The sequence below is a fragment of the Phragmites australis genome, chromosome 21 (genome assembly GCF_958298935.1).
Source record: "Phragmites australis chromosome 21, lpPhrAust1.1, whole genome shotgun sequence".
Lineage (NCBI taxonomy): Eukaryota > Viridiplantae > Streptophyta > Magnoliopsida > Poales > Poaceae > Phragmites > Phragmites australis.
In genome coordinates this window covers 5805454-5817192 of record NC_084941.1, presented here as the reverse complement: position 1 = coordinate 5817192, position 11739 = coordinate 5805454, and the positions used below count along the sequence as shown (strand labels likewise).

Here is an 11739-nt window from a genome sequence, read left to right as displayed (position 1 = left end):
TGCGCGTATTATGACCGGCTCCATGTATTATGACCGGAGAGATAGCAGCTGTGGTTCTACGGGCTACGTACGCTTGACTTCTTGTGTACAGAAGTACATGTGGACTTCGGCTGTGGACACTGAAGTCAGTGGTTCGAGCCTAGTACTCGTGGATCGTGGAAGAAATCACACGAAGGGAGGCTTTGCCGTGCCGTGTACCACTCGCTGGGCACGGGCCGTTCGATCGGAAATGAACGTTTGTGTTTGGTCTCAGCTTTAGCCGTTCCCCGCTAGATCCGGCAGTTCTGAAGCCGCTCGGCACGGTCCTGGCTTTCGTAGTTCAGCTAGGACCGTTCCGGCTAAGGGCTAACCTTTACCAGTTAGCAAGACTTCAATCACAGATCATAATACAGGGCCAATGGTCAGGCCACCATGATGGAAGTACATAATAGTGATGGGAAATATTCAGAACACTTGGAAGCAATGAGAATACGGGTAACAAAAAGAGGCATACTTCATGTAAAATTTCCAGTTTTCCACCAACATACCGGACCAAATTCTCATGCATGACAAAACCAGACCACAGACACAAATAAGGTAGGTCAGAGTTCTTAAAAGGAGGTCTCTAATGGCAACGCTTAACTGAAAACCCTTCACAACAGCAGACACGCAACAAAATCATGACCCCTTTTTCTCTTCGGCGGCCTCTTCAAATGTCTCTCCAGGCACAAGCTCAGGAACATCATCATCGTCAACCTGAGCAGCACCTGCGCTGGCACCAGCCTCAGCACCAGCGGCCTGCTTCTGGAATTGTTCTGCAAGCCTCCGCAGGTTGTCCAAGTTGTCAGGACCTGAATAGGAGGAATAATTAAAGGGAAGACAATATCAGTTCACAAGAACATAAGCAAGGGGCACTATAACTTGCATCAAAGATTTCTGTAGTTCTCTGGTAAATGACAGAAAGGTGCAGACACCAAGACAACAATAAGTGGCACGTTGGTAGTACTATAGAGTATAGACTTTGAATTCAATAGGTATTCATGAAATGAAACTGTGTAAAGAGAAACATACCAAGTTGATTGATAATCGATGGCAGCAGATCTTGCAGTTCTGTTCAAATAAGAAAATGCTAACATAAGAATACTGTTATGCAAATTTAGCATAAAGAAGTTCAAAACTATTCTTCCCTTGCACAATTCAAATCGACAAAAGACGTGTGTAACACATAAAGAACCAGCAGTCAATTAGACAGTGAATATCTAGTTAAGTAGAAAGCTAGCACACAATGACAATATTAGGACATTAGGGTCGCATTAACAGGAGCTACTTTAGCAGATAATGCAAGTCATGGAGAACATACTCTTTGTCTGTGGAGTTCCACTGACCACCCATGTATTAGCACCAATTGAAGCTTGCACTGGAGGGAAACCAAGAAAACAATGTAAGAAAAAGCAGGAAACGGATTACTAATTGTGTAGAACTAATAATTTAGTGTTAAGGTATTTCACCTTTAGGATTCACAAACTGAATAACAACATCATCCTTGAAAATGTTGACCTCTTCAATACCAGGAATGGTGTTCACTCCTATTCTTTTCAGGGTGCTCTGAAGCCTTTTGTCATCTGTGGTTGTAGTCTTGTGGACTGCCTTCTTCTTTCTGCCATCAATGCAAAGCTCATTGTTTATAAGTATAACCCAGTAGGTTCCTAGCCTGCTACAATTGCTCAAGTATAAAACATCATGGGTAGCATACCCTATCTGACATTACGAGTATGCTTAGGTGACAATTTGTCATAAGTTCATTAGTGGCACGTCATGAGTGGCACTATCTAACATCATTTGTCTATCGTTTTGGTTCATAGCAGATTACCTGGTTAAATTGCCTCAAGTCTGCTGGAAGTAATGTAGGGAAGAAATGATAGTAAGTGCATTTATGAAAGGAATAACAAGCACACATAAGTGAAGTTATTTAGCACAAATAATCTTATTGTAAAACCAAAAGCGTAATTGCTCCACATAAGTCATTATGCCCAAGTTGAGAGAGCAACAGATGCGTATTCGTCAACACAAACTAAAAGCACTGAATTGAAGGGACAACTAAGCATAACTGCCAACATATCATCTTGAATACATCTAGGTCTAGGAGAAGAATAAGCACCTGCGCATGCTACCCTTCCCCCCGGTGCGCACGGCACCTGCCATCTTCTTGAGCTTTTCAACATTCATCTGCGTCGAGGACAAATAAATCAGTACACAGTTCTTTCCATAAAGGCAGCGGCCAAGACACACTAACTACAACACGGAGTACTGGTGCACAGAAGAAGTAACAGAAAACACTAAATACAATACCATATCGTGACGTAAATACGTAATCACAAACAGAAAAAGAAAAGGCTTAAGCACAACAACTTCAAACAACCAGTGGCATTTCATCGAGTACAGGTGCGCGGAGAAGGAAAGGAAAACACTATATATAATGTCACGACATGATGTAAATACGTAACTGCACACAGGAAAGGAAAAATGCCTAACCGCAATGACATGCATCCTGACTATTTCAGCAATACAAAGGCAGCTGACATGGCAGAGGCAGTTCGCAGTTGCATGGCGGAAGCCGCACATAAGACATATCTGCTGAGCCAATGGTAAAAACACGTTAAATCAATTTGTCTCAAACTAACTGCTAATTCATTTACGTAGAACTATCGATGCAGCTGCTATCTCGCACAAAATGCACAGTATCACTCACACTGTGCGAAAAACTAACCAATGGCTTCCTTCTACAGTTCAACACAAACTAATCCAACACGGCTACTGCTCCCAAAAATCATATCAAGCCATCAATAGTGATAAGCTAAACCCGTCACCCTAATAGAACACCCAAAATCTAATAAAATCGGAACCAGTAAGCACCAGCTTCCCTGGTAGCTTCGACCACAAATCGATCGAAGAACCAGCCCAAACGATACCCCGGATTACAAGCGCAATCTCACAAAAGGCGCATGGGCGTAGACCAGTAGACTACCTACAGATCCAGTCGCTCCTAGGCCAAACAAAATCGCGCAAAACACCAGTACTCGATGCGGGAAGGAAGCTACTGGTGCACGCGGCGCTACTGCACAGGACCGGGGGTAGTTAGCTCACCTTGGCTAGGGGGGAGGGGGGGCCGCTGCGGCGGCGGCGGCGGCGCGGGGGCGAGGAGGGCAGGAGAGGATAGGAGTGGGAGGAGACCAGGAGAGAGGGGAAAAGGATAGTGCTCGGGAGGCTGCTTTGGCTGGCTGCCAGTGCGAGCCCCTTTCTAGCTTAGGGTTTTAACCCAAGGGATCCCTGGCCGTCCGATTCGGGGATGAAATCCTCTTACTTCGCATGAGTGAAGTCGCTAAGGAACAATAATTTGTGAGTAGGTAAATAGCACTTACTGTATCAAATCTACTGCAGCGATATTTACTATAGCACTAACGTTGCTGAATCATACGGTACTGTAGCACTCGATCTGGTCCATCCAATTATAATCCGACGGCTCATGGCGGGGTGAAGTCACCTGGCTGTGAAGTCAGAGGATCCTGCATTTGTGATGGACGGGTGCCGACGTAGGTTCTATTGTGTGTGGGAGTGGGGGGCTTGTGCTCGGGGCTTAGGTGCGCAGTCGCTCGCTTATCTGCTTATATTTTCTTCTGTATGGAAACACGGACGGGAACGTCAGAAAATCCTGTTTTTAGGGTTTTTTTTTCAGCTTACAGATTATGAAGTATGATCACAATCTACCAGCTGAAATAAAAAAAAAATAGATTGTGCAATCTAGCTTTTAACAATCCAGTCCTTAGATTGTGACAAGCCAGTAATCTATATTACACAAGTTTATGCAGATTGTGCAGTTCAGTTTATGTTTATTACAATCCACAATCTACAAACTGCTTTTCATAATCTCCGGTTGAAATAAACATACCCTCATTTTCATATTTTCTCTTAAAAACAGGTACGAATTTGGGAATATCGGGATATAAAAAATAAACCAATCTAAACATAAATACGTTGATATCGGTCAGGAACCGGTAATTCAAACCGAGAACATGGACCCGTAGAACCACGACTTTAAGTATCAGTGCGACATATAATTAATTCACATCCATAAAAATAATTCATACCATACACAGATATACCACGTAATGATATAAGTCTCAACTGAAAAAATAACCACCGTGTCTTAACTCGAGCTCGATATAACATACAATCACACAAAGACTAGGGTTGAAGAAGACATAGGTGCGAGAGATTAAACAATATCGATAGGTCAGCAACCGACTGAGTTCTAGATGATGTTTGGATTGGTGAGCTGGGCTTGACTTGTAGATTATTTTTTGATTTGTGAAGTTTAGTCTTAACTGGAAAAACGAGAAATCCGAAAATGATTAGGAAAACAACAAAACCATTTTTATCTCGTTTTCAGTTAAATCCCGACATGAAAATGTGGAAAACAGATCGATACGAACCGTTTTTATGCCTAGCAGTCAGGTCTGCTCACTCCGGCAGAGTTTTTTTTTAAGTAATATTAATTTAATAGAAAATTATAAAAGTATTATGGTATAATTTTGGGCTTTGAATCAGATAAACAGACGAACTAAATCACTCATTTTGTGAGGCAATTCATCAGCGCTGCTAATATGTCGCTTGTCAATGAATGGATCGCATACAGAAACACAATTCATGCATAACAAACCTAAACTCCCCTGCACACTTCATTGGAGGAGATCAATAAACTGGAATTTGGAATTTGTTTTTTTTTTCTCTTTCTGCTTTGAAGCTAGAAAATTTGAAAAAGGGAAGCCAAGAAGGCATAGTTGAAGCGGGCCTTAGATGGGTTAGAAGAGGACGCGTAGCGCGATGGTAAGAGCCTATGGCTCACTCGATGTCCACACGAGTTTGAGCGCTAAGCTCAACTCCGAACCTCATCAGAGTTTTCCCTATCAGTTAGAGGTACGCACACGTGTATGCGCTTAGCGAGGATCAATTAGTAGCGTATGCTTAGGGTGTGCACGCTTTTGAGTGCGTTGGACGGGTATGGTGTGGGTAGGTTATATACATCCATATATATAAATGGGGGTGAGAAGGAGAAGCAAGAAGTCCAATTCTTTCTCAACTCTTGCTACAATCCGAATTTATATCCAGCTCGAACTATCCGATACCGTACCAATCACAGTATCACACCCTCCGGTAATTTTCGAGGTAGTTATGACGTGGTGACCACATGTCAGCCTTCTTTCTCCTTTCTCTTCCTCGGCAGTTCGATTCTCTCTCTGCAGCTCCGCTTGTCCCTCGGGAGGAGCAGGTGAGCAAGCTCCTCCATGGGCGATGCGGCGTGCACCTCCGGATCCTGATTTTCCCACACACACACACAGAAGATTGGCTTCTGGCCCTGCGCCACGCCGTCCCCGAATGTTTCACTGGAAGCCAGCAGAAAGAAAAGAAAAAAAAAGAAAAGAAAAGAAGAGGAGAAAGGGGATGTTCCCAAATCCAAGCGAGTAATCCGTGTCCCAATCGAATCGGCCAATCCAATCCCCCTGCTCGGCGGTCCTCCGAACTCCGACCAGAACGGCGTGGTGTCGCACGGCGAGGAACGCGCCCACGGAGGGGATGTGCTGGTTGTGGTGCACGCGCGCGATGCCCTGCCGCGGTGAAGAATCTCCGTGTGCCCCGGCGGTCCCGGGGCGCGGATCGGCCGTAGACCACGGCTTCCCCGGACGGTGGCCAGCGAACAACACGGCCATGACAGGGGCACTGCGAGGGCGGCCCGCACCACGGTGACCTCGTCGGGAGCAGTGTGGAGGGGCGCGGAGCGCGGCAACATCATCGGTGGGTCTCGCGAGGAGAGCTTCACCCCGCGAGCTCGTGGACTGCGGAGGAAGAGAAAGAACGAGATGGAAAGAAGACCAGAGTCTGACATGTGGGGCCCACTGCAACGCCATTTGTTTTTACAGTTGAGAAGAGAAATCGGACTGGGATAAAAATTAGGGTGTTTTTTCTGGACATGTTTCTTCCGAGAAAACAGATTAAATGAAATTATATTTATCGAAAAGAAAAGTGTTTGGTTGATTGAATGTGTTTAGATAGGCTAAATAAAATTTCTGTTTAGTTGACTCAACGTGCGACCGTATAAACGGATATAAGAGTTAAATTATAATTAATTACTTGTATAAAGATGATTTTGTGTACTGATCAATGAGCATAAATAAGTAGATGTAGATTTTATATCTGCAAAATCAGATTCTAAAATAAAGCTCGAATATTTACACCCATAGTTAATCTACAACATTAGATACAAGCAATCAAATAACCTTCTTTTTAAATTATACTCATCCAATAGGCTAGAATAAGAGAGATGAGAGGAACCAAACGTACCCTCCGTTTAGTGTGGAGCTCGCTTCGTCTGCTATCTGGCCATGCTGTAAGATCTTCGAATAATCTGATTATGCGGTTAGACGAGATGGTACAAAGGAGCCGCTTGCTGGGGAGGAACAAAGTTGATGCTTTATACTTCAACCAACAGAAAATGCACTGCACATCCTTTAATCATTTTGCATAAGAATAACATCCAACCAAAATCTACAGGGGTAGCAAATACACGTCGACAGGAGGTTGGCCTTACATTATTAAGAAACCAGCTTATTAACAAAAGGATTATAATTACATGTGAAATAAAAAAAGCTGTGGGACTGAGTCATATTTACAGGCGATGTACACTCTCGGAACTAGTAGATGCAGTCTCATACGAATTAGAATCTACTGCTCAACGCTCATTTGCTGCAGTCAAAACAACAAGGCCAATTTATCTTTCAAGCTGCTCTTCTTTTTTGTCACAGCTTCCCCCTGCCTTGGTACTTCGTTGTGCAAGTCTTTCTTCTCTGGCAAATGATTTACATTTGCGGTTATTGATTCTATATACTCGGATCTATTTCCATAGTCTGCAGGTTTACTCAACAGAGGACCGAGAAACAGGTTAAGCATCTCCTGAGCAACATCACCTGTCGTTTCAAGACTTGACGAACACATCAGTTCTTGATGGCCCTTGTTATCGGCTCCTCTATGCTGGCTTGGTCTTGTATTTGTTGTGACTGTTGTGCAAGGCATCAATCCCTTCATTGATTGAGCATTTACCACTGATCCTCCTGTATCTGCCTCAGTGGAAATTGTTGGACACGGAAGATGCTCCTTGCATCTGGCAGTCTTCACAGTTTCTAGTTCATTTTGCTTCTGTTTATCAGCATTTACATACTGCCAAATGCAAATGCAAATGCATCAGTATTATCGTCACATGTGCCAAGTTCTTCAAATTAAACTTTCATCGGCATTCCCAGTTTATGAGACAGATATAAAATGGAGAAGGGAAGGGGGTGGGCAGAGCAGAAAGTTCTATAACATAAGAAAATCCAGTGCAAATTATGTCATTAACATTTCGAGCATACCTCATTTTAAGCTTCAGTTTTTGCAGGGAAGTTAAAAAGGTCACATTATGCTAAGCCATGTCTCTGGACTAATGTAGGACTACACTGTTAAATATGAGTTCAACTAGAAACAATGCACATACTTGTGTCTGAGAGTTGCATACACAGATGTCGTAAGATGCTAGACAAATTATGTCACCTTGTCAGGTCAAAATACAACCAAACCAATATACAACAATACAGACATGGAGTTTATACACTTCTCCGTTTCTGATACGCATACACAAGTGCAGCCCAATTGCTTTGTGTAAATGAATACATGAAAAGAAATTATCTACCTGTCAATCAGCTCAGAACCAAATAACCAATATCAAGTTCCTTCAACTAGCCATTATTAAAATAGTTTTATCCTCAGTTTCTTAGGAAGGAAACAACAAGGTTTAATTAGGGACAACATTAGGTACTAGAGCATTAGCAAGGCGGCCAGAAGGCTCTACAAAAATAGTTTCATTGTGATCACTTGGATGTTAACACACAAAATAAGTCTCATACTAGGTATTGAATTAAATACATATCAACATGACCAATGATATATCTTAAATCAAAGAAGCCCCATTCACACAACAGGAGTGAGGTGTTAAAGGCCCATTACAAATCAGCACTTCAAAAATATCAAATGTGAATTAAAAGAAAAAACGATATGGTTTACCTCTTCAGCTATGCTCACAAGATCCTCCATGGTAAGCTCAATCTCATCATCAATTGCTACTGGTGATGATGCTTCTGATTTAACATTCTCCAGCTTCCGTTTCCTGCTATTCTTTGGAGCAGCTTTTGCACTCACTTTTCTTGGATTCTTGCTAGCTGCTATCTCAGTTTCTTCAACTTCATCTCTGACAGCATCCTTGCTCTTTCTCCTGGCCTTTTCTCTACTCTCGCATCGCTGCAAGACTCCCACTTCACCAGCACCCTCTGAATCCACATTTTTTAACAGCCTTTCACTCTTCCTTTTGATGGGCTTGGTCTGATCCCGAGCCCCTATTTGTTCAGCAGATTCCAATGCCTGCTTATTCTGATCTTCAATCTTTACCACTTGATTACCTGAGCATGCTTTCAGCATCCATGCCGGGAGACTGCGTTTATTCTCAGCATGCGAAACAGTACATGCTTCAGCCATGTTCTAAGACAAAAACAGACTGCAAACAGAACAATCGATGAATTTGAACTGCAAGTGTAAACTATAAGACCAAATCATTGAGTTATAGCCTCTCACAAGGACGATGCAAATCCATCAGCCACCTGCACAAGAATTAGGGCACGATTACCCCTGATTCCTCCATCACGCAAAATCCCATTAAAAAACATTTGCCAACAGTTTTCTTCCTGATAACCTACGTCCGATCTCTCCCATCATGACCAAATAACTTACTTTAGTTGTGTCAATAACAAACGCAAAAATTCGCAATCCTCCCTATGCAATCTAACAAGATCTAAACAAGAATTTTATATTTTGCTAACGGTACCCAATATTGCAAACAAACTAAGATATGGGAAAGAAACCCTAGCCCCCCACCAATCCACCAACAACCCAGAAGTGCCAATACGGACATGGTGCCCCAAGATCCGACCAACCCAACGGATCGACGCGCTCATCGGTATATAGCCCCGCCTTGCCGTCTCCTAGAGAGAAAAAGAGAGGAGAGGTGCGGGGTTGTGGGATCACTGCCGGGATACCTCAAATTGGTGGCTCAGTGAGGTGTAAAGTTGCTCGTAGCAGTCCCTCCGGGCGGCGTCGCTTGTCCTGTGCGGTTCTACGGAGGGGCCGGGAGGAGGGGCTCGGTGAAGACCGGCACCGGCGGCCAAGAAGACGGCGGAAACTGCGAAGGAGGCCAGGGGCCGGAATTCGGAAACCGTTTTTCTATTTTTGAGAGGATTTTGTAGCCGAGGCGAGCCGTGTATGGGCGAGAAGGTTTGCTGGGCCTCGAGGACTTTAGTTCAGACATCCGAATCTGGTTCGGCAAACCAGCCCAACAATTTTTTTATGCCGGGTCTGGGTCGTCTGGCTTCAGAAATTTTTTATTTATATATTTATATTTTTTAAAATATTTATTTATTTTAAAATATTGTATATCTAGCCGCAACGGTCAGAGATTAAATACACACTGATTGACATGACATGACATAACTGTTGTGTCGTGGGTCACGTAAGGTGTCACCCGTTGGATATGTGATATCTTTTTGTCGTCTTTCTAACGGACGATAGTAGTTTAGATGTGCAATATTTTAAAATAAATATGTATTTTTGCAAATATTAAAAAAATAAAAGATATAAAAAATATTCCCTGCTTCACGTATCATAATATCACGACTGTAAATCTATTTTAAACCTACTCACCTGCCGGCTACAAAACTGAACTAAACCATTAATTCAAGAGCTCTTTTTTTTCAATATAGAGACTCACACCCACTCAATAATACAAGTGCTGAGCGAGCGTCTATAGAGACAGCCGCCGAGGATCGAACCTGGATCGACTGCCTGAGGACCTACGCAGGGAACCAACTAATTCATTGGCCCCCTCATTCAAGAGCTCTTTGACAGTGAGCTTAAGTGAATACGAACGTTATCGCACGGTCCGGACTAGCTAAGATTTTCATATATTCACCTGATAGTATGCAAAATACTTGAGTACATTTGGCTAAGGTTAAATATGTAAATTTACTCACTTATTCAGAAAAAGGCGGAGGGTTATTCGAGTAATTTGCTAAACGCATACCCTAATATTTGGTGATGCGCCGCCGCCATGGCTGCACTGAGAATTGATCTGAACCTGCCCGTTGTGACAATCTCTGCTGCCGGCAACCGTTGCGCAGAGCCGCAACGAGTTCCAAGATCTTATGCTCAGATGGGCCAACGCATGGATACACTCCACGGACGAAGGATTTTTACTTCATCTCATTAGGATTCTCAACTTCTTCGTCTTGCCTGTCGTAGCTAGGTCAGAGCATATGCAGCTGATTCTCTAAATCTCGTTTCCTATAAAAAGACTTTTGAAAAGATTACATCTCTACTTCTCTACGTGCTCTTAAATTTTACTCATCTATATTTTATTAATATCTTATAACTAAAAAATATTTACAACCACTCACTTATATGGCAAGCTTTCGTTTACTTTCTTATACACTCATATGTACATCATATTATTTAGTTTATAAACATTTGTGGGCTTTGTCCTCCTATAACCAATCTGAATCTACACCTTAAACTAGCTAAGTAAAATCACTCTTGGACTTTAGATATATAGATTGGCTGCCAAAAAAACTAGCACATCAAATGACATATATGGAGTGGTTTTTTTTTTTCGGCACCACACGTGTGAATGTCTTTGCAAACTACCGAACTTACCTATTTGCATAAGAAATGTCATTGGAGGTCGAGATCATCATCAATTGCTCATTTATTTAGCATTATCTTTCCCTTTTCTAAAGATATGTGTTGCACTAACATTTTCATGGCAGTGGTGCACTTTCTATTTGGTGGAGGTGTTTATACCCTACTGGAGATGGTGTTTCCTGCAACATCAATGGTAATGTAGGCCATTGTTGGACAAGAACGGCAAGGCAACGGCCTGTTCAACATGCAATAAAAATATATTTGAATGTAAAGCAGCTAATCAATTAATGGATGCTAACAAATAAACTATAGTTACTTCTCTCTGCATTGTATAGGCATGCGGCATGTGCAGCGATTTGGGATAATCAAAACATCTTGACCACCGTAGTCTCTATGTGCCTCGATAATTGAAGAGCTACTCTGCTAAAATTATTTGTTTTTGGATAGATTGATAGACTACATGAAAATCCATACAAATACCAGAGCAAACAAATATGCATATGCCCCTATGAATCGGGTTGAACATATGATATCAACTATCATGGGAAGCACCTGCGGCTTCATTGGCTCGTCCAAGATGGCACCAGCGGCCACTGCAGCGCGCAGGGCAGCGTACGGGGTGGAGCAGGGCCAGCGCTACCTGAGCACGGGCAATCAATGTCGACGTCAGGAAGGAGGGGGGATGGATCTGGGGTGATTCGGGGGGGGGGGGTCCAGCTGATGGGGCGGTGGCAAAAGGATGGGATAGAGATAGAGGGTGCAACAGTAACACGATGCCGACTAGATGGGTGGGGGAGAAGACATATCGAGCGATGGAGCGCACGACACTTCCGCAGGAGACTCTAGACAGTGGCAATTGCGATTCAGAGATTGTTTGCGGTCCGTTGAAAATGGCGAGCGATGGGAAGGAGATGGCGAGCTGAGAAAATG

General features: G+C 43.1%; 2 protein-coding genes across 6 annotated transcripts; both read right to left on the bottom strand.

Annotated features, from left to right (window-relative positions):
* Positions 1-469: 469 nt before the first annotated feature.
* Positions 470-3273, bottom strand: LOC133903812 (basic transcription factor 3-like). 2 transcript variants are annotated; one of them, XM_062345274.1, is made up of 6 exons: positions 3124-3273; positions 2138-2205; positions 1488-1636; positions 1340-1396; positions 1051-1089; positions 470-830 (listed from the first exon to the last, which is right to left on the bottom strand). In XM_062345274.1, the coding sequence occupies exons 2-6, from the start codon at positions 2203-2205 to the stop codon at positions 658-660; spliced, it is 486 nt and encodes a 161-aa protein (XP_062201258.1). In that variant the 5' UTR covers positions 3124-3273; the 3' UTR covers positions 470-657. The 2 variants fall into 2 exon arrangements, with proteins under 2 accessions (XP_062201258.1, XP_062201257.1); XM_062345273.1 differs by lacking the exon at positions 3124-3273 and adding an exon at positions 2512-2593.
* Positions 3274-6511: 3238 nt separating this feature from the next.
* Positions 6512-9375, bottom strand: LOC133903630 (uncharacterized). Of its 4 annotated transcripts, XM_062345058.1 has the most exons (4): positions 9153-9375; positions 8692-8717; positions 8128-8614; positions 6512-7248 (listed from the first exon to the last, which is right to left on the bottom strand). In XM_062345058.1, the coding sequence occupies exons 3-4, from the start codon at positions 8593-8595 to the stop codon at positions 6784-6786; spliced, it is 933 nt and encodes a 310-aa protein (XP_062201042.1). In that variant the 5' UTR covers positions 8596-8614; positions 8692-8717; positions 9153-9375; the 3' UTR covers positions 6512-6783. The 4 variants fall into 4 exon arrangements, with proteins under 4 accessions (XP_062201042.1, XP_062201041.1, XP_062201043.1 ...); XM_062345057.1 differs by having other exon boundaries at positions 8128-8717; XM_062345059.1 differs by lacking the exon at positions 8692-8717.
* Positions 9376-11739: the final 2364 nt, after the last annotated feature.